Source organism: Dicentrarchus labrax, unplaced genomic scaffold, assembly GCF_905237075.1.
Source record: "Dicentrarchus labrax unplaced genomic scaffold, dlabrax2021, whole genome shotgun sequence".
NCBI lineage: Eukaryota > Metazoa > Chordata > Actinopteri > Moronidae > Dicentrarchus > Dicentrarchus labrax.
In genome coordinates, this window is record NW_026136720.1 from 31,617,286 (window position 1) to 31,641,035 (window position 23,750).

The window sequence follows — 23,750 nt, forward strand, 5'->3', positions numbered from 1 at the left end:
GCCAACATCTCCAGCTTGGGCCAGCATTATATTGCGTGATTTTCATCAGTCTTTTATACAAAATATATATTTATTGTATTTTTCTTATTTGTATTATATACAAAAGTTATTTTACATAGGCAACTAAAATTGTGCAATATATATTATCTACAGGTTTTTTTTATATATATAAAAAAGTTTGATATTTGGATATCTATTTTTTTGACTGTACATACTGCCTCTCCTTTATTCCTGTTGTGCTATGTGCCATTGTAACGAAATTTCAGTTTGATGCAAATCTAAATGACCAATAAAGTCTGTCTAAGTCTAAGTTGTGATGTCTTAGTTATGATGACTGTATTTTGGTTTTGGTTGGACTTACATAAGAAATACAACAATATTGATTATGTAATATATATTTCTTCTGCAGCCTTTAATGATTATTTTCTGTAATTTGATGTAGTTAATCCTTTTGTGTGTGTGGGATATATGATGTGTGGATGTGGGAATTGTTGTTTACTTTGTGTCAACCGCTGCTGCCTGTCAAAACAAACACCCCTGTGTGATAACATTTGGTGAAAAAGCAGTGAGACATATTTCCATGTTACTGATGAAGTGCCTCAGAGCAGCAATTTCACATTAAACAGACTGAGTGTATACATTTTTCTTCAATTATAGCACACATACATACATATTAAGTTATTAACAAATATTCTGATGTGAATTAATTTTTTAGTAAAAAAAAAAAATTCTCAAGTGACCAACCTTGAACTTATAATCTTAAACTTCGATGGTATGTTATATTTCTAGACTTTATTGCTACCAAATGCTTTCATTAGTAAGGTGGCTGAGTGGTTAGCACTGTCACCTCACAGCAGGTCCTCAGTTCAAATCCTCACAGGGGGCCTAATGCTTAGCATGAGTCAAAGGCAGAGAATGAATTTCCCTATGGGGATTAATGAAAGATAATATAACTTAACTTAAGTTCTGTATGTGAAAATGCCATCATGATGTGCTGTTCTTCAATCAGCACAGGATTAAAGTGCTCATAGCTTGTCCAGATGGAGAAAAACTTCATTTGTATGTGTGGTCTAGGCTGCTGCCCACATCGCATATTAGCGTTTACTATCACTCTTTGTATTGTTTGTGTTTGGATGAAGTCAATTTTTAAAATGTAATGTTGAAATAAATCTAAATATCTAGCAAGAAAACTACTATGGTATATGTCTAGTGTTAAAATCCAACAATACATATTTGAAAGTGGCATTTCCCAGAAAATCATATAATTGGATTTTGATATTTAGCCTATGTTTAAAACTGCATCAAATAATTTAACAATCTTCTCTCATTTTAACATTATATTCTTCCTGTTTACACTAATTGCTAATTGGTTTGAACATTTTAAATGAAGACAACACAAGCAAATAGACTATAAAGATGAAAGTAGTAAACAAGGACACGGAAAGCAACATTCAGAGAGAATAAATAGAAAGGGAAAACTACAGTAAAGACCATAAAGTGTCACATTACTGCACAGAAGTTCTGAGAAAAATTCCAACTGTGTGACATTCCTGTGTCACAAAAAAGCTTTTTGCCCTAAAACAGGACAAAAGACCATCATCATCTTCCAGCAGAAGATTACCAGGGAGCACAGCCTGTCTCTGTACCCGATCCAGGTTAGAGAGAGATGACGAGCCCTTGACTGACGAAGCACAGCACTTTACCCTTCAGGGAATAGCTGGGGGGAAATGATGGAGTCAAAAACAGAAAAACACTCTCAGGGTACGTAATGATGGAAAAGCTCTGCTGCTCTAAAAGAGAGGACTGATCTCAATAAAATTTGAAAGAGTTTGTACTGACAAGAAGAACACTGTGTACACAATGAAACTACATTTCCATAATAATCAGTGTTGACTGCAGCCTCAAGTTAGTTTAAAACAGAGCAGAGTGTATATTTGGATGCATAGATGTTGTTAGGACATGATGCTGGAAAATAACTGCAATAAAAATGGCTTTCTACTGTTTGAACATGACAAAGTGCAGAAAGGCCTACCATGGATGAATGTCCTATAAAAGTTTCCCTGAAAGAAAGCTGAAATATTCTTAAAGACAGAGGCTACATTCAGACTAAATGAAGCAATGTGGCACCATCCTGCAGGGTTGTGCGGAGGTGTGTCCTTCCATTAAAGTGGCATTAAAAAATCTGAAAATAACGTTTTTCATTCTCTGATTGCTTTGTTCTCAACCACCGCTGCTCTCCTTCTCTCGCTCGTTGAGCCAGGGCGGAGGAGCAAACAGTAACTGACAAATCCTACTCATCAATCCTCACACCTTCAAGCATGTAGCCCCGTTGTAACGGAGACGTTAACTCCTGCCGTGCTGGACTGACGCACCAAGTCAAACCGTGTGAATCAAAGCCGGCACACGTGTGTCGAGAATAGCTCTGCACACGGAGCTACAGCCCTGCAGGGTGACTCGGTGGCTAAACAGACTAGCTGCATGCCAGTTTATTTATACATGTAAGACTGTGGGTCGCTACAACAAGTTAACTGACCGCGTCTGACCATTTCTCTCATGTCCTATGCTATAAGCCACAAGCAAACAGTACGTATGAGAGGAAATCTGCAGCCACTGACCAAACTAAAAGTTCTCCTACATTTCTGGCAGTTATTTCAGCTAAGACATTAAAACCATAAAATCCCATAAAAAGTTGTTGACAAAAGCCAGAGCCCCAGTGTAAACATTTATTACTCAAAGCTTCTGAACCTGTCTACAGATTTTACGGCAGTATCGGCCAAGATGGCTTAAATGTCCTTTTACCTCCAGCGAGCTCAGTGAAACCTACAGTAATACCTGGATCAAAGTGTGTGTTAGTATGTTCTGCAAGCAGAAATGTACTAATGAGTCTACTGTGGTTTTAATCCCATATATTGAATCTTGATCTTGAAGACATCTTTGCAGCGACTTGCATTAAAAGTAAAACTCAAGTGGAGATGTCAGTAGACTTTAACACACAAGTAAACATGCACACACACACACACACACACACACACACACACACACACACACACACACACACACACACACACACCGTATCTTCTTCACACACACACACACACACACACACATCATTACTTAATATCTCGATACTGTTCTCTGAAATAATTTTCATGCTTCTAAATAAGTTGAAGGGTAATATGTTAGAGCCAGATATCCAAAACAAAGCTAACAGCAGATGTTCTCCAAATACGGTAACTACCAATAACTGCAGAGACAGAGCTGAGCCTTGTAGGTACTCCAGCCTTTCTTTAGGACATCCCTGTCATCTGCAGACCCCTCACTACCAACCTATAAACATGACGCAGACTGCCGAATATAAACACAAGCAGCCTGCAGTCATATACAAGCTGCGAGACAGCGACAGCTAAAGGCTGCAACTCACAGTAACACTAAATAGAAAACACACATACATACACAAACCCCCAACAGGCACTGAAGCATGTCTCTGTGAAGTGTAATCCCTATTAATCCACGCAAACAGCAGACAGTCAATGGGAGATGACTGTGTGTGCGTGTGTGTGTGTCTTCCCTTAGGGAGAGAAGAGTTTAAGATATATTGTGGGCGATAATCATGTTTAACTGTATAGCTCAAGTTCAAACAAATGCAATTAATATTGCATAATGGTTGGCATAATGTAAATATATTCCATCCTTTACTTTTTAAAACAGTTTTTCTTGCTCAGGATACTGTGGGTGTTTTTTTTTTTTAATCAGTTAAATTTGTATAGCACCAAATTGTAACAAAGTAATCTCAGGACACTTTTCAAATAGACCGGGTCTAGGCCGTACACACACGCATAGACAGAGAAACACATTCACACTTATGGGTCGTTTTGAGTTTACAATTCACCTTAGACTGGGAGAGAAACCAGAGCACGCGCACGAAACCCACAAAGACACGAGAACAAGTGAACTCCTCCCAGAAAGAGCCCAACTGGTGGATTCGAATGCAGAAGTGTTAACCACTGAGCCCCTGAGCCAACCGATGATCATAGTGCATACTAATAATTGCGTCCTAGTTTCGGTTCATGTACGTACTCACAGCTCGGCAGCAGAATCAGGCTGCACCCTCCTTATTGACCACATACAGACAGAATGACTCGCCAGGTTGTCTGTGTTGGTTGGTTATTAAAGGAATATAAACAGCCAAGTGTGAAGGAAGATTATCTAATATTTGTTATGTCCTTTGAAGGTTTTGTAGGTTGGTGAAAAGTTTTTATTTTCTTGTCATCACGCTCCTTCAGGAAAGCGATGAGTCAGCAATTCTTCTTCTCAGTTTATCAGTGTGATTATTTCAGGCTTTGTTTTGTCAGTGGGGAGAGGACGATGTTTTCCGGGTGTCATGGTTGGCTGTGTCTTGCTACAGTAGATGTCCACACCTATACACACTATTTTATTTATTACTGAATCCCTTGCTCCACAGTCAGTGTGGTTAGCAGTGGTGGGAGTGTAACAAAGTAATATGCCGTTGTGTATTTATATGTTCATACATATCATACTATTTAATTTGCCTTGAAATGTTGCTGCTGCTGTGGTTTAGTACCCGGTGTATGCTGGACTCCAGTGACTACTGTTGGACTACTAGCTCACTGTATTTGAGGCCTCTTCTCAAATTGTATTGTATGCCTATGTTCTTTTATATACTGTACTCAGTTGTACTGTACGTAAGTAAAATGTTGAGGTACTTGTACTTTACTTGAGTATTGTCATTTCTTGCAGTTTAGTCCACAACATTTTGGAGGTAAAGATTGTACTTATTACTCCACTGCATTTATTTGACAGCTTTAGTTACTAGTTACTTTGCAGATTTTGTTATTAATAGAATAATATAAATCAATTAATAAATTGTGGTATGATGGTATTATTTTAGGTTAAGCTACCCAGCAGATATAAAGTGATTAAAATAAGCCCCACCTTTACCAGCTGCAACATGAATGTGATGAACACATTAATGCCTCAATAATTATAATCGAGTGATATAACATATAACATATATGATTGTGAATTTGGCCATGAGTGCATTAATCAATTAACTTGGTACTTTAAGTATATTTTATACTGTAGTATTGCTACAGTACTTTTAAAAGTATAAGATCTTTGTAAAAGGTCTGAATACAGACATACTCCCTCACCTTTTATAGTGTGTTTTACATTCATGAAAACCTTTCATGTTTCTTGATAGAGCACTCATTTGACAAATACAATATTTTAGAATGATAACAAGTAAAATCCGTGTTTGTAAAACTCCACACAGTAAAATTTACTGTACACTGGAATGATATAGCTCAGTGTCAAAGTGTGGAAATTCAGATGGTGTGGCCTTTAGGATCTCAATATTTTGTAAGGAAATATGAAACATCACTGATTCCGTGTCCCAGTCTCGTTTGACGTCAGTAACTCCATTACACTGGCAGCTAGCTGTGTCTCGAGTACGGCTATAAAAAGACATTTTGCATGAAAAATGCAGAAGAGTTCCACCTGACGCCTCAGTCACGTCGTCAGTGCCAACATTACCACTAAACCTGACTTTTTTCCAAGAACATTCATAGCTCATATCTTTCAATTGTGTTCCTTGTAGTCCATTTTCACAGCTGTTTAAAATTAAGAAGGAAAAAAAAACCCATTCCCGTCAGAACAGAGAGATAGCTGACGTGCCACAGAGGCCACTTTGTTGGAAAATAAAACTAAAACCCAATAAGGCGACAACTGCCAAAACACTCTGAGAGCCACTTCAAGCTGCAAATGTTTTAGGGAAGGCATTTCAAAGGGTTTTCTGTCTCTCTCAGAGAAGTTGTGATTTCATACGTATGACCTTCATGTGCACTTCATCACCATGTATTTTTCACTCTTTCTCCTCTCAGTATTCTATGTCTTTAAAAGTGACTGCTAAACACACCCACAATTGTTCATTTCAGCAACATTTTTCATCTTCTTCCATCTCCTTCTCATATCTGCTCCTTGACTTTTACACATCACTAAAGACGCAGGATCTTCCAGTGACTCTTTGTTTCTCTTTGTCTTTCCATCCAGTCCTCTCTGCTTTTTTTAAGCGATTAAATATGCAGGGATGTTTCTTCTTTTTCCTTTTTTTGTCTTCGGTTCAGAACCTTGTCCCTGCTCTGTGTTGTGAGGCTGTGGCGCCAGCAGTTGAAGTGCTTCAGCTTGGCGCTGCTAGTAGTTATGAATAAAAGACGCCTTGTTCTGTTGTAGTCTGGCTGTGCATCTGCCTGCAGCTGCTGCTTAAGTGATCTCTGAGGACCCCTGGACGGTATTTGAGGGAGAAAGACAAAAGTAGGAGCTTGTGTGACAGGACAATTGCGAGAACTTCTTTACATTCATCTCGGTATGTGCATGAAAACACCTGACTGTATGTATTCGAATTCACGAGTTTGGCGATGGGTGTATGAGTGTGTGCCATGGTGTGACCTGACCTGGCATGTTTGTGTATATATGTGTGTTTTGTGTGTGTCTGGTGCAGTCAGGGGGTTTGCAGGGAGGGGTTAAACTCCAGCGTGATGCTTCATGGAGCGCGATGAGAGGAGAGGTACTCAGGGACAACACAAGCCATTCCAAACAGCACTCAGTCTGAATAATGCAGCAGTGTGGAGGAGGGAGGGAGGAAGAAGGAGGACGAGGGAGGAGGTGAGGAGAAGGAGAAGAAGAGGAAGAATCAGAGGACAGGGTGTAAAAGAGATTGTGTAGTGAGTGAGGAAGAGTTGCCGAATGAAGCGAGCACAGTGAAAGGTGGAGGAGGTAAGAGAGGAAATAAGGTGCACGATAATGGGAGAGGAAGAAATGGAGGGAAAATGCCCAAATGGGGAGGGCAGCTGATTCACAGTGATGAAGAAGAGAGCAGTGAAGGAAGAGGGTGGCAGAGGGGGCAGGAGAAGAAAGGTTGGCACAGAAAACAGAGCGGCGATGGATGTGGAGGCAAGAAGAGTAAAAAAATCTAATCTGTACATGAAGAGTAGAGGAGAACGGAAGACAGCAGGAGAGAGGAAAAGAGGAGAAGGGAGGGATAAACAGTAGAGAGGAGAGGAAAGACAAAGGAGGCCAGGAGAGAGTTACTCAGTAAGAAAGAAAAGATTTTAGATATGAGGATTATTCCCACTTGACTGTAGTTTCAAAAATATTTTTCTTAAAGCTAAAAAGCTTTTCTAAAGGTCTAATAATAACTCTTCATATACAGCGCTGCTTTAATATTGGTAAACAGATATCCCCATTTGCACTTTGGGCTTGGCAAGAACTTGTCTGATCATAAATAAGATGCACAGAGGTCACATGAAGGTAAAGCTGCCCTTCAAAAAGAACAGTGAAGAAAAATAATCCCAAATCTACAGACCAGATTTTATTGGGACCTTTTTCTGGGAACCAGAGATGTATGACCTAATAGGAACTCATCCCTTAGGTTACCTGTTTAGTATCAACCACAACTTTGATATGTGTCTCAAAAAACTGAATGTGATAAATCTACAACATGCAGGTTACATAAAACTGCAACTGTAACACAAAGAAATATGGAAATGAAATACATAAAATCCTTGTGTACAACCAGGATATTCAGCAGACCCAGCAGACTGTAACAGCCTAAACTGCTCAGGTATGATATCTCCAAATGGTGCCATGCCCTTGTTCCGACGGCCCATTATTCCCAAAACAAGCGGCTATTGCTCCGAAGGTTTATTGTTCCAAAAATACACACTCACACACATTAATTTATGTAACGGGCATTACTAACATACCTTTTTTTAATCCAAACCATAATCTTTTCCTAAACCAAGTAGTTTTGGTGCCTGAACCTAACCAAACTGTGGCGGTTTCATAAAGTTAACCATGTGTTTATTATTGTTATCATGATAAAGAGGGTCACCTGACTTTGCCCATTCCTGCACGTTTAAATACACTAAGATCTTAAGGACAAAAACCTCCAGGGAGAGGGTGTATCTTCAGAAAAACGGGCCTTTGGAGCACTGGGCTTTTGTTTTTAGAAGAACGGGCTATCGGACATATGGGCTTTTGTTCCAATGGCAAATTTGTCAGACTATTTTGGTTTTGGAATAATAGGCATTGGACCCATAGCAGGTCCTCCTCAGACAACACAGCACAGCTAAAACCATCTTCAGGTCACACTGTTTAAATATTTGCCACACTGCTGCTGAACAGACTCCAACAAACTCGTGCAATTTGAAATATTTAGGTGCTAGAACAGAACAAAGGCTTTGTTGTGGGAATCATTCAGTGAGGCAAACATGAATGGCAATACATAATTGTAGGATTAATAAAACGCCTCTAAGAGTAGTAATTATAAACAGCAGCAATAACAACAGCTAATGGGGCTGACCCCAGGAAAGGTTGATTTGATAAAAACATTAAAGAGCAGCAGCAAGTACAACAAAAGGGTTAGAAGCATTAAAAACAAGACAAATGCCACAGCTAAAAATTCACTGATTCATTTATACATTGACAAAGAACAATAAAAGGAAAAATATAACTTTTCACAGTGATATTCGGTGTAACTTTATTGTGGGAAGCTGCATGCATCTTGCTTCATACCTGACGTGCCAGTAATCAGAGAAAGCAACATTTGCTCTGACCTCATCGTTTTAAATTTCACCACTAACACTCTCAGGTTGATGGTGATGGTTAAAAGGGCTGAAATCTAATTTGGAGGACTCACAAATGGAATATGTGCTACATCAGAGGCGTAACTGAAGAGGAGAGCAACTCAACCACCATGAAACAAGGAGGGGACATAACAAAGAGAACCTGAGAGATACACACGTTGAGAGGAGAGATGATGATATTTTTAGCAGCTACACTTCCCGTCTCTGTGTGTGTGCCTCTGTGTGCACTCATAGAGCCCTTAAAATGTGTTGGATCCCACAGTATAATTCATACTACAAGTAGTTATGCCTAATGTATGTCATCTTCCACACACTTTGTGCATATCCAAATATTGACACTTCCATTTTATATTTAGTGGAAAGGAATGTTTGTTCTAAAAATACACCAGGAACTGTCTATATATGTTTTGTTTTTTTGAGTCATGAGTCTCATGGTCACACAATACTAAATTACTACATTATTATTTCTGGAAAGAAATCAACAAGACAAAACTACCAGATGGAACTGTGGCACACCAAAGATGTGTGAATGACTGTATGCTGTCAGCTTTTTGCCATTGCTGTCAGTCAGAGGTTGTTCAAAGTCATTGTTTTGCAAGTCACAAGAAAGTCTCAAGTCTTTGTCATAAAGTCCCAGTAAATTTGAGTCCTAAAATTTGATTCCTAAGTCATACCACATATAAAAGACCAGTGGAGACCAGCCATGTAATTGCAGATTACAACCATCCAACCACATCCATTCCAGGTGTGTAGGAGAAACTACGGTGATTTAGAAACACGTTTGGTTTGTCCGTCCTGGGCTACTGTACAAAGATGGCAATTTGCAGACTCCATGGAAGGCAACCGGCGGCGTGTAGATATAAAAGGCTCATTCTAAGGTAAGAAAAACACAATGATTCCTATATTCAAGTGATTATATTCCATTTCTGCCAATAGATCCTCCTAAGTGTTATATACTGGACCTTTGAATAAACTTCAGTAGCTAGGTTCACATTTTCTCTACAATCAAATGCTCATCAACATTTAGAATTAAAAGGCAGGAGTCCAAGTCCCTGGTTTTGCAAGTCTTGCACAAACAATTGCAGTTCTAAAAACGCACACACTACTGTTCAGATTGGCAGTTTATGAAGTGCTGGTTATCTGTGCCACATGGAGGACAAAAGATAACTGGCATTCCTAAATGAAAAGGATGTTTTGTGAAGCCATTTTTTTCAGACATTGTGTGCTGGTTATTCTAGATGACCCCACCTAAGCCTCTGTTGTATGTCCTCAGACATCATGTCAAGATAATAACTTTATTTGTAAAGTGCTGATCAAAAAAGGGTTTGTACATCAAAGTTTAAAGCAACAGCAATGTAAATATGAAAACGCAATTAAAGGAATAAAAGAAATGACAGAGAGGGAAAATAAAACAGAAGAAGATGGACAAAGAAATCAGAATATAATATATAATCTGTTTCATTAATGACACCTTTCAGAATGTTGGACAGTGGAAGAGTAAACTGCACCGTGCCTCAGCCCAGTCTCTGAGGGTGTTTGAGATCTCTTCAAGGCACTGAAGGTCAGAACAAAACAGTTTTATTTCAAATATACTTTTTTGTGTTTATTAAATTGAATAAACATAAAAATGTAGCAGGTATAAATGAGCAATCAGGGATATGTTGTGATCTACTGTATGTAATCGGGAATTCGGGATTTTCAGACCTGCCTGAACTCATCTTAATTAAAGTGAAAGGTGTGCAGAATTGCACGTCATAAAGGACTGGACTACCATATTTCACTCAGTTAGTTAAAATCTGTTGATTTACAAACAAATATTTTATTGGGGGTTCTGAAAGGCTTGATATTTGGACCACTGGTTTTTAAATTCATACATGTTCACACTTAGCAACATTATAAGGAAACATAATCAATTATTATAAATCCTTTATATTCCCATGTGACCGTCAGTTTGGATGGCTAAAGTGAAGTAAAGTGTGGCAGATTTTATTAGCTGTATAGCTAGCTAGCTGACAAAGTTGGTTGGAAACTACAATACAGCAGGACAGAACATAACATTATCCTAACTCTGATATCGTGGTGAGTAGAATCCTCGACTGATGTTTCACCATCTCCAACAGAGACAGTTCTTACATAACCTGTGAGTCATCATAATAATGTAATTAGCTAATGATTTGGTAACACAGGCTACAACTACTGGCAAGGGTTTGATCAATTCTTTACACCCTGTGTTCTTTGCAAAGGCAAAAAAACACCACTTTCCAAACTGAGTATTGTTCTTACTACAGCCCCAGGTACCCTGCTTCAGAATTTGGAGAAATCTAAAGCTTGACAGACCTGTTGTGCCCAGTCACAGTTACCAAGCTGGACAACCGCTATCTCTTCCCTAGATAGCGGTTGTTTACCTGAGGACATGCATTCTCAGAGTCAAGCAGAAAACACTGATTGAAAGAAAGGCATCAAAATATCTCTTAGTCTGCTTTCTTTCACTTTTATTTGTTTTAACAACTTAAATATTCATACACAGGTGGAATACATGTTCAGTTTCTTTGACTCTCTGTAACAATACACTTTAGTCTTTGCAAAAAACCATTAAAAACAATTCACATTTTCAGCAGGTTGTGGCCAGCTTTCAAAAGCATCTAAGCACTAAGGTCACCTGTGTGTCTTTACTGGCAGCTGGTGTAGTTTGTTGAAACAAGAAAGGGTTTTACTTTCTATTTTTTGTTTATTTTTATGTATATGCTGATGTATTGTACTGTCCGTACATAGTGCAGATGTGCTTTTGGGATGCCAGGCTTTGTTACAGAAGAGATCTTTTCACTCAGTTAACAGAAATACTATCTGCAATCCTGACAAGCATAAATGTCATTTGAACACACATCCGTTCATTTCCAGTGCAAATGGTTAAAATGGAAAACAGAATAAATTGAGAACACAACAGCAACTGAATGTATTCATCACTCCTTGAAAAAAACCCATTAACACTCATATTATCATGAGGAACAAGAATAAATGCTATGTCTAAAATGTACTGTATACTCTCAAATATCATACAACTGTGATATTTAGTGCAATTTCACTTGTTTTACACCACGGCTTGCTTTTTCCCCTTCTCCCGAAGCATGCACTAAGAAAGGAAGGTCTGTCACAAAACCTTAACCAGCAGGGGGCAGTTTGCATTAGCTTTCTAATTTAGCAATTTTAATATAATGTTTAGGTATATCTACACAACATGAATGCATCCTTTCAGTGCTTTCACTTTTTTTCCTCTCTTAATGCAAAAATCTCAATTGTAATCACGTCTATGTCAGAGGAATTTCTTTTCCAACTTTTGCAGAATCATACTGTACCAAATGTAGATGCAAAGTTAAAGCATTATGAATTCAGTAGCTATAATATTGATAATGAACACATAGTAATTGGAGTCATAATAGGTAGTAGTGCACACAGAAGATTTAAAAGCATCATCATCGAGAAAAGCCCTTTGCAAAAAGCTAATGAAAACCGCCGCCCTGATTTTTTAGCCTTGCTAGCAGCAGCGTGCCGCTCTGACAGTGGTCAGCTTGTCGTTCAGTTGCTTCAAATCCTTTTGGTCTGACCAGGATTTCATTTATAGCTGATGCGTGCCCCCCCAAACCTGTAGCTACAAGTTGAGGCTGTTGTCTGACTCAGTGTCAAAAGTTAGCGTAGCTTTTGCACTCACAGGCTAACACTGTCCTTCTGTAGTGCATCTTACTATGGTGTCTTCCAGTCCACCACTCACAGTTGCTGTTTCCTACATTCCCATGGTCATCCATGTATTGCAATTTTGTGAGTTCTCACAGTTCTGTACAGTATTGCACGATTCAACTCATCTCCAGGAAGTTTCCCAGAAAAATATTTAGCGCTAAATGAACCTTTAAACTGTTGCCTGCAACCAGTGTGGAGGACAAATATTTTACATCTAATGCCATAATCAGCGTTATTAATGTTCTTTTAGCAATCCAGAGAATTAATATGCATGTTTTCATGCAGGTATTCATGGTTCTATAACAGATTCAATTCTCAAGTAACCACCCCCACCATACATTTAATGAAACAGTCATCATCATAATGAAATCCTTTTAAAGACCGGCTCCTGGACAGTTGAGTATCTTTTTTAACAAAGTATTAAAAGCAGCATCCCACTGTCTTGACTGTTTATATAACTATATATAACTAGTGATACAGATTGTGCAAAAATGCAGTGGTGTTAATGGTTTTGTCAAATGAGAAGTCTATGTTTGAATATTTCCTTTAAACTTCACATTCAAATGGACAGAAGAGAAGTAACTCTAAGTCTCTGGCTACATGTCAGGCCTGTGCAAAGATACATTAGATGGGTGCTTAAATGTGTAAAACCTTCTATCATGATATGCTTGAAAAAACCAAAGGTTTCTTAAGGGATTTTAAGAGTGGCTTGAATCCATATTTTTGCTAGAAGAACCTTTCATATCATGGAAGGATAACTCACCTCTGATCTATCTCAACACATTTATCATGGTTTGAAATGCAAGTATATGAGGAGCCCTTAAATTTTCTACACCCTTTCACGGACTGAAAAAATCACATAATTTGTTTTATACAGTATGCTACATAGCCCCCCAAGAAGGTTTTTCACAATTTTTTTTTTTTTTTTTTGCCAAAGTTTTGTCTTGGATACAAATACAGTATTTTTGTCATAAGGATAAAATAATAAAAATATTCATTTGTACATCCGTAATAGATTCTTTATACAGTAGGAAGAAAAAGTCACTTCCACAAGCAGGAACTCCCTCTCACACAAAGACTAAAGTGCTGGAGCCAAGAATGCACTGTCTGCATCCAGCTGGCTTAATATTGGAGTCTAGATATAACTATGTCATAACACACTTGTTTGTTTTGGGTAACTATGAAAAACTTAGACCGGCATCTTTCCTCATGCAGGCAGCGGTCATGCCCACAGAGCTGGTAGCTCATAGGTCCACTTGCAGTCAGTTGACCAGGAAATATAAGGATACAGATTTTTCATTGCTGCTATTTGTGGGTACATGAATGTTAAGAAAGAAAATAAAATAAAGCCACGTGTAAGAAACAGCCTGGCAGGGCCGTGGCATCAAACTCATGCAGAGTGGAATAATGAGGGGAAGAGCAGCTTCCGTGGCCTGAGGAGAGAAACAAGAGAAGATGAGAGAGTCAGTCAGTGGGCACATGCAGCACCTCCATATTTACACATGGATGAATGGAGCTGAGGAAAACAACGGTTAACTGAGTAACTCTTGGATAAAAATCTGTAAAGATCAGTGAGGGTACAGTTTTCATCCCTCCTTAATAACTGTACACTCACTCAAGACGATACAAGCAGATCATATTGCCTTCTTGCTTTATGTCAGCACATCTGATATATGACAGTTAATGACCACATGAAACTTCCACATTGGTGTCAAAACCAAAGATCGCTATAGATCGCAGTATGCCCTGTAGAGTGGTGTAGCAGTACTATATTCTATTCTATCTTATTGTTACAAATAAAACACACGTAGGTCAAATAGCAAAGAAGCCTATAAACACACTGATGTATGAGCATTAAATCAAAAACACAGCATGTCAGCTTGCCTACAAGGGAGTGACTCCTCATCAACAACGATTAAAGTTAGCCATCACTAACAGATTTGCGCAATCATTTCTTGGTACAATTAAAACATCAAATGCAAGGGTGACGTATCAAACCTAACCTGCCTAACCCTTTGAGTTAAAGTGAGTGAAAATAATGATATTAGGCCACTGCACTCCTGTTGTATGCATCCATCCACAGTATTTTACTTATTGATGGCAGTGAGCTGCCAAAAGTCTTCACCGAAAATGATACACAGGTTATTAACACACAGTCTGCCCACTCTGTGTAACGAGGCAGACCAACTGGACAATCAGTTTATACCGAATATAGACAATGACAAGAGTCACTGACTGTTTTTGATAACATATACTATTTAAACAGTTGGCACATAGCTCATTCTCACATTATATAGGGGATAGCTAACAGTGTTGTTGACGGAGTTGTGTGCGTCTTTACGCATAGTGGGTAAACTTGGATTAAGACGTACCGTGGCCGAGTGTTGATGGCCTACCTATGCATTTAATGTAGACTAAAGAAATCAATGCCAGTTTAAGACTGATTTTATAGTTTAGTCCTCAGTTGTCAGTGTAGAGTTGGTGCACTCTGTAGCTCGCTGGATCTGCATGTAAGAATATGTGGGTGCACAAAGATGCCTTGCATAACACTTGATGCAGGTGCATTGCACTTCATGCCTCTGCGGCTCAAGGCTTGTTCTCTGTATTTATCTCATGTACACAAATTGATCCAAATGTGGGAATGAGTTGTATCATGTGTGCATGCAACAGCATTTAGAGCGCTCAGTGTAGTAAATTGTGGGCACAAAGGGTTCATTTCACATAAAAAAGGCTTAAAAAATACAGATTTGTCTAACTCAGATCAAAGCCTCATATTAGCTTCTTGTCTAGAACGATGGCTGTGGATTTTGTTCCTTTTTTTTTTTACAGTGTTCTCAAGTTAGGAAGGGATCACTTAATGGCCAGTATGGACAGAAGGAATGCTCACTACGACCAACAACTCTCTCAACATACATATGGCATATGAGTATTGTATTGAGATGGACTTATCAATGATAACATACCCTTTTAATGCTCATTAAGTATTATTATATAAAAATTGTAGACCTGCCATATGTCTACTTGTACAATTCTTCACACTGCACCTGCAAAATGTTTGCTTGTTACCATGGCAATGCCATTATTGTGCTAAAGTACAGTATGTGCAGTTTCTGAAAAGCAGTTTTACTACACCGTTTTTCTGGAAATAAGCTGGTAGTTGCTTATACAGATGGTGTTTGACACATATTTATCTGGTATTTCTATTTTAAAGCTCAGTTGACATTCTATAGTCTTCTTATCATCAACAAATTAGATCCATTGTTGTCCAAAAACAAACACAAACACACCAATGAGCCACATACTCTGTTCTGCCACTGGAAATACTCATTAGTGCACCAAATATGTATTAATCCACAGCTGAAACTAGTCCCCAACAAATGCATATTTTAATCCAGTTTGAGTAACAAACACTAAAAACTACAGTTCCCTGCTGTGTTGGGATATATTTACAGAAAGTATTTATTCATGACCCGTTTTTTAAAGATCTATGTTTTTAGTATGAACTAACCGACTGGTGGGGAAGTTGGAGTATTTAAGTATTTAAAGACAGACGTTTCATAGGATTTTTAATATATAATCCTCCTTTTATGACATAGTACTGTAATATTAGTCTGTCCTCCAGCTGTTGACAGATTAAGTCACAGGATTGTTACCTTCCACTTCAGAAAGGACAGTCCGCAGCACAGATTGATCACTGTTCCTCACAGCCAGCAGCTGGAAAAGCCTCCGCTTCCTGGTTCTGGAACATGTACTGTGGAGTAAAACACACACATAGTACCTTAACCTCTAACCCTTCATTTTATAACAAATAATAGAACATGTGTGCCTATTCTGTTTATATGTTGTATATCTGTTCTTCAAGCGGTGCTGCCAACACATGCACCAGAAATATCTATTTCAACACCTGACCCTGGTACAGCACCTGTTGCTTATACAGGAGGTGAGCCCTGGTTGTGGTTATCTGGCTATATGGCCATGGGTGATCAAAACCAATAAAGACCAGATGGCTAGTTTCTAAAAGCACATTAACACAAATTCTCCTTTCTTTTAACCACCACATCCTCTGGCATTTAAGTGCTTCCGTTAAGCTACATCAATTTGCCAACATTTGTTCTGCAGTGCCTGGTGTCTCTGAAGGAAGTGTAGCCTAGGAAGACAAGGTGGAAGAAAAACAGCAGCAGTAATGAAGCAGCTGAGGATAAGGAGAATGAGAGGAAGGGCACAAGCAGGTAACACGAGGAAGAAAAAGAGGAATATTGTGATTTCTCTGTTGACCTAGGCTATAAAGTCAGCCAAAGGAAGGAAGAAGATGGAATGGGGCTGGAATATTTTCAGTAAAAGCACAAATGCATTGTGTTACCACCCATATCAGATTTTCCCTCATGAGCAAAAAATGATCTTCAAGTAGTGCAGAGGCTTATAAAGATGGTTACAGAGTGTTTTTGTGTAAATGGCACAGAACGTATGATGAATTACCAGAACATGGCACACAGACTGTGACTGGAAGTGGAAAAAAGCTGCAGCACTCTCTAATTACTGGGAGTAGTATTGACTGTCAGCTGCACAAACAAAACCAAACAGAGGAGAATATGAGATAGATGAGATATTACACTAAGCATCAAGAAATCTGCCTTTTAGAAGGATACAGCTGGATGATGGATGTAAATGATGTTTTTATCTAGGTATGAAAGAGCTGTTGATATGTTATCCACTGATCCACTGTTACAGAAGCCCTCACAAAAAAATGAGACATAAAATGGAAGAGTTTGTTATTTTTTCAGCTCTGACACCAGAATGAGCTCGATAAAATGTGTGGAAGGAAGACTCTAAAAACAGCTTCTAAGATCTGCGCACTATGGTGAAGAGAGGGATGAATGAGAGATGGATGAAAAAATTGGGGGATTTTAAAACTTTCATGAAAAAGCAGACAGTAGAATCGAGAATCAAGAACTGTACATTACATGACCAGGGTAGAGCAAGGGCATAATATATTGCAGGGAGTGCCACTAATGGCATTCTAATACATTTTATATACACTAATGTTCTATTAAGGACCTATACGCCATTATTGAGAGCTTTTGGGGTTTTGTTAGGTTGTAATACATATCTGTGGCTGGTTTTTATTCTCCACCAGCAGGACACTTGCTTTGTCATTTTAGCTTCACAGTTCACCACACAGTGATGGATCCCTTACCTTCTGGAAAAGGTTTGAAAAGGTCAACTATTACATACAAATGTTTAAAACTGCAGACTTGTTTGAAAGTAAGAAAATCATGGCCTTTAATATCAACTTATAACATTGATAACAGCAGTGCCTTAGCACCAATTAGCACCATAGACTGTATAATTAAAAATGAATTGTATCTGTGTGATGTCACCAATAGGGTGTGAAGAATAGTTGTGAAGCTCTGAGTTGTTGGTTCCTGTCACCATCCTGACTCCGTCCTGGCTAATCCAAAAATGGGCAAAGAGCTGGTAGTGTGGGTGGAGCTGAGGCTGGAAGAATGAAGTCTGGTTACCGAAAACACCCACCTGTCACTCAAAGCGGCCATGCCCTTAATTATACATAATTTTGAGCCTTAATATAATTTAAATGGGTGAGTTATATAAATATTCACCCCCCTGTGCATGACAACTGCACAGGGAAATTAGCTATAGACACCAAACCCATTTATGTACCAGGCTGTAAACATGTTTATTTCTTGGGCATTTTAATATGGGGCCTTAAGGAGATTCACTTTTAGAACCAGCCTCAAGTTGCCAGTCGTTCAAGGAATTACAGTTTACTGCAGTTACTTCCATGTTGGCTTAATTTGCCAGCCACAGAGGTTGCTGCTTGATTAGAATGTGAGCAAATTTTAGTCATTTATAAAAACTATTATACTACATTAATGACTCACCAGCAAGAGAGGTTTTTCACAACCTGACAAGTCTTATTAGTTAAACAATAAAGCATTGCATAGGATCCCTTATTAGATCATTGGTAAATAATTAAGCTTATTTACCTTGCGCCTCTCATATCCTTAAAGGTACTAATATTCCCTGTCTTGCCAACAGTTAGATGAGATCTGAGATCTGTGGAGCCAGGAGCCAGTTAACTTAGTTTGGCATAAAGACTGTAAATAGGGAGAAACAGCTAGCATGGCTCTGTTTGAGGTAAAAAAACAACAACATGTGCCTGCGATAAGCCTCAGCCATGTTTAATTCATACGCTGTAAAAATGTTTTGGTTTTATGAGGAGTAACCGGTATGTGCTGGAACCATTTCTTGGCGATCAGTGGTCGGGCCAACTTTCCATTCAAATTTATTATAATGTTAAACAATTTCTGGAAAATTGGCAAAAGAAAACCTGAATTAATGCATCCACTACTGTTATGTTGAATATTAAAAGTAAGTTCATTGAGATTAACAGTTGATGGCACAATTTCTCTAGTCGGGTGCCATTAAACCATTTCAGAAGAAGAGTGGCAGTCAAACCTCAAATTAAGAAAGATTAAGTGGAACACATGATGGAAACATGGCATTTATGTTTGTTTCATGTATAAATGTGTGGAAGGTTACAATCTCTTTGTCGCTCCATACATCTGGTGTCACTATTTTTCAGTAGACATTCAGTCACATGCTATGCTTCACATACGTCATGATTTATTCACCAAGTCTGTTTTCATTGTGCTTACATTTGCTTTTATCTATATTTAGTTTTTTCAAATATTTTATAATATTCTGACTTTTCGAATTTAGCGTTTTTTATACTTGCATAAAAACAGGTGGATGGAAACGCACTTATAGTTCCAGAACGTAAAACCACATCTTGTCTTTTGTCTAATGTCTTATTCCATTTTGTTCGTTCTTCTTTTTCTATTTGAATCAATGATACAATCTTTTGAGTCCCAGCGATCGCCTCTCCTGAAGACGAACTGGGTGTTTTCTTTACTGCCGCTCAGGCGACTCCAACCATTTGTCTCCTGTTAATGACCTCATAAACAGCATCATCTCCTCTTGCAATCAAACAAGTGGTGCAAGACCAGACACAATTATTCCACGGATGTACTTCATGTCTTTCAATGTATTTATCCTCCTTACAGTTGTTGCTGAAAGTATTGCAGTGCATTGACAGAAATATCCTCCAATGAACATATATTTGTCTTTATAAAGAAGCCACTCTAGTGACAAATGAGACCAGTGTTGCACCTCAATTTCACAATACACGAGCAATCACAGGAAAAGAAAACATCATGATGATATGTCTTGGGATGAGTTCAAGAGAGTGCATCAGTTGTCTTTTGCAACACAGTGTTTTATGTTGCAACAGCATAATCAGTGATTTGGACATTACAGAACAGCAGGAGTCATTTAAGGAACTAGCTACTGTTTGACACTCAGGTTCACTGATGAGGAACAATTTCTAACATGGGGCAAACAAGTAGGCAATGATTTAAAACCATTCATCATTTCATTGCACCAATTTCCCATGTAATTTTGCTCCACTTCAGCTGGTAAATGCAGTTTTTAAAATGCAGATGCAAAGCCTTTTTGGAAAGATACTGTTTACTATTAGGCCGTTTAGCCCTCTTCCTGCAGCAGCATCCTGCTGGTGGGTATAGAGCTCTTCACAAGGTGAGTCGCATTAAAGACTAAGCTCCACAGCCAGTGTGACAAGACAGATTTAACAGCCGCACCATCCTGTCTATTCAATGTAAGCTGCAGCCAGAAAATTAAACTTCAGTGACATTATTGATCACTAGCATAGAGGTTTAGCAGTGGGTGCTCTGCATTGAGGTACAAACTGTGAAGAGGAGGGTGGGGGCCAGAATCTTCAGCATTGGCCCTATTTGTATTGTACTGGATCCTGAATCTGAGAGTCACATTAGACAATTTGTCCTTCAACCTTAGCTTCAGAACTTTTTGTGCTGTGTGTAGAATCACTATTCTAGTTTGGAGGGAAACATTTACATACTAAACCACACTGTATCGATACAATCAGTGGATCAGACAGGCCTTTTTGTTGATGGCCTATGGCTGTGCTCGGACCGACATTACCACTGCATCCAAAACCGCAGCGTCCTCATTCATTTCAATAACACCACTGCGTTGGCACAACGGGTGTCCCGACGCACAGGGCTCTGACAAAACATGACCATGTGGTCCAACACTGCGCTAGCCAATCAAATGTGTGCAAGCACACATCACGGATTACTTCGTAAAGTTAATGTTTTAATTCTGATTACTTCACAGTTGTCGAAACTATGAATAAATGACTTGCTGCCATGATAACTATGTCTATTAATAGTGTGCTATGTTGATAATCCTTCACACTCTCAGATCTGCTACTCAAGCTGGACCTGCAGCAAAGTGTCCTGTCCACACCAATGCAGCCCCATGAGTTGTTTTTAGCACAGTGCTATTTTTGCTCTGGACGGCCAGAATAGGTGAAGACCCACCAGCCATGGTGTGGTGTGGAGAGATGTCACATTTGATATAGGGCATGAGTAAATTATTTCTCAGGCAACTGTGGGATAGCAGGTGATATGAAGTGGCTATCCAAGAAGAAGAGCAGAGTTGAATGTTGATGCTGCTTTAATCAATATCATATTCTAACAATGGATCAAATGTGTAATGAGAAAGGGGTCACTCGTAGTGACAAACCCACAGAGAAGTATTACCCATCTGTGCAGTTCCCCTCAGCTCTACAGAGATTTTTAGCATCTTCCGGCTCACTGTTTTGGTTTTATGGCCCGCAACCTTTCTGTTTTAATTCAGTCTCTCAGCTCTCATTAGCTGCACTTCCAGAGGCAGCAGGCAGCTGTCTTCAGCAAAAACTTCCACTGTGCCCTACCTGCTAGGCACAAAGTTAGCGCCTAGCTGGCCAACATGGTAAAGCAAAAGAAGTAATTGAATTACATTTGCCAGGACGACACAAACAAAATTCCAAATGAATGCTAATTTTGCTCAGTGTTGACTGGATGTTTGAATATGCAAGTGTTAGCTAACATGTTCACCAGATCAACTTTATAAAGTCATTCAAATTCTGTGTTCACAACACCTTGCAGGTTTAAAGACAATACGTTTAATATAGCCCCTAACTTGATATTGTTGTTACAATGAGCAATGTAATACATAAGGGTGCATCATTTATACATCTTGGGATGACAACTAAGTTAAGTAGAGAAGCTGACATCATGATTAAAGGAGCAGGTTACTGCTGAGTAGGAAATCATATCATCCTCCTCCAAGCTTGTACAGTTGTCACACCATATGACTTACTGATTTGAGGTTGGACTCCATCTCTGTAAAGTTCCACTCAGTCAGAGGCAGGCTTAAACTGAAGGGCTACGAGAGAGAGAGAGAGAGAGAGAGAGAGAGAGAGAGAATGTATTGATGCAGGCCAGTATGAAGGCATTGTTCAACTCAATGGCCACTGTGTGCTCTATATGCAGTGACAGACACAACTACCAGTTTGAAATGTCAAATATGAGACATATGTGAGTCTATGTGCCGGTTGTCTGTCAGTGTGTTTCTATATGTACAGTTGAGATCTACTGACATCCATTACAGCGCTGGTCCCAGCTTCCACAGTACTCTGCTGATGGCTCCTGAGCAGCAGCTGCTGAAGCTCCTCCAGGCTCATATCCACGTTCTCCACTGCGTCTGAAACCTCCACTCTGTACACACAGAGTAATATATAATACATAAACACAGACACCCAGGGTCACTTGCTCACTGCTTGCTCAGTGTGCAGTTATGTGTCTGTGCAAACAATTGTGTACATTGCCTTCTCTGTTTGTGTGTGTGTGTGTTTGTGTGTCCACCTGTGTTTGTACCTACCTGTCAAGGGCAGGTCTCTTACTCCTCCTCTCCACCATAGAGGCCACAGAGCCTCTCCCCTCCAGAACAGACTGGACCATTGCAACTGGGAGGACAGGAGGTTCCGAGGAGCACACCTCACATGAGGAGGTCAACGCCACGGCCTCTCCTCCCCCTACCCCGCCGCCTCCTTTCCCTCCTCCTCTCACTCCTGGACTCACAGGCTCCTCTTTAATAAGCATCATGCACTTCTCCCTGTTGGTAGAGTCAAACACCGAGTCAAGAGTGGCGCTAACCACCAGGAGCATAAGGTTGGCCAGGAAAACATTAAAGCTTTGCTCACTTTGCCATGTTCTGTCACTCTTGTCTCTATTAAGCCTGCGATCAGTTTGATGCATGAACACCAACGGCCTCATTACACTTACTGCGCACTACTCTGAATACTCTTTGTGACATGCTGCAGTAGATGTAGAGGTAGACTTATATCATGGGAAATAGTGTGTTATGTTGCATCACTCACCTGGTCTCATCAGGCTGCATCTGGAGGGCCATGCTGGCCTGAGACATGTCAGTAACATCTGATATGATTGGTCCTCCTGTCAGCCCACTAGTAGAGCAAGAAGCAGTATCACTGGATGGCTGAGGAAGAAGAGGAGAGGGCTGTGATGTGTGTTGTCTCTTGGCTGTCTTCTCCTCCAGTAGAAACTATATTTTGCTAATATTTCCCTCTTTGGCTCATTATATTTATTTACAGAACTCTATTGCCCTATAAAACATGGTAGACAGATTTGATTATACATATATATATATATATTAAGTTTAGTGAAAGCAAGGATCTGATATTTGAACATTTGTTTCACCATATACAAAATATGGCACAGGAACAAATTTCCATGAAACAGCATATAAAATATAAATGATACATGCTTTAGTATGTACAGACAGTAATGATGTACACTCAGACGCAGCATGTCCCAATCACTGCGCACTGCTTCCCTCTAGTGGTGACATAAGAGCTTGACTGATGGCAGCAGGTTAAAGGAGATTTATGTCTAATATATCCACCATGATGTAGTGGATATGTCATGTTTCAAGTACACTTTAAATTTAGATTCAAATAAACGTCTTGAACTGCTGAAGAAAGCGATTACTTCTGTATTAGGAATGGTGTGTGCTAAATCATCTGCCTACAAAGATAAATTCTAAAGCCCAACATGGCCAAGCACTTAGGAACCCAGCCAGTAACTTCAGAGTGGATGTTTACTGCATGTGGCTGCCAGCACCATTTATATTAAATGTGGTAGGTCAGCAGCACAGTAATTTACTTATTATAGTTCCCAGCAAAGTGTGTCATTGAGAAAAGGCCGCAGAGCACTAATAATGAGACCTAATAATTCAACTTTTTTTTAATTGCTTTAGAAAAGACCAAAATTAAGATAACCTTTATAATTTCATACATGCTCACTGGACTTAAGGCATTGCAAAGCAGAGTGGTAAACGTGTATAATTTTCCTATTTTCTCACCGACTGGATGTAGAAGGGCTCATGCAT

General features: G+C 39.2%; 1 protein-coding gene across 1 annotated transcript in view; it reads right to left on the reverse strand.

Moving 5' to 3' along the window:
- Positions 1-11,138: 11,138 nt before the first annotated feature.
- hsf4 (heat shock transcription factor 4) overlaps positions 11,139-23,750 on the reverse strand; it is a 23,279-nt gene continuing 10,667 nt past the window's right edge. The window contains exons 7-13 of the mRNA XM_051382705.1: positions 23,724-23,750; positions 22,720-22,838; positions 22,221-22,454; positions 21,940-22,057; positions 21,660-21,725; positions 16,049-16,146; positions 11,139-13,828 (exon numbers count right to left, since the gene is read on the reverse strand). The exon at positions 23,724-23,750 is cut by the window's right edge and continues 73 nt beyond it. Coding sequence (XP_051238665.1) covers positions 16,087-16,146; positions 21,660-21,725; positions 21,940-22,057; positions 22,221-22,454; positions 22,720-22,838; positions 23,724-23,750 — 624 coding nt within the window. The 3' untranslated portion in view covers positions 11,139-13,828; positions 16,049-16,086. The remainder of the gene's footprint in view (positions 13,829-16,048; positions 16,147-21,659; positions 21,726-21,939; positions 22,058-22,220; positions 22,455-22,719; positions 22,839-23,723) is intronic.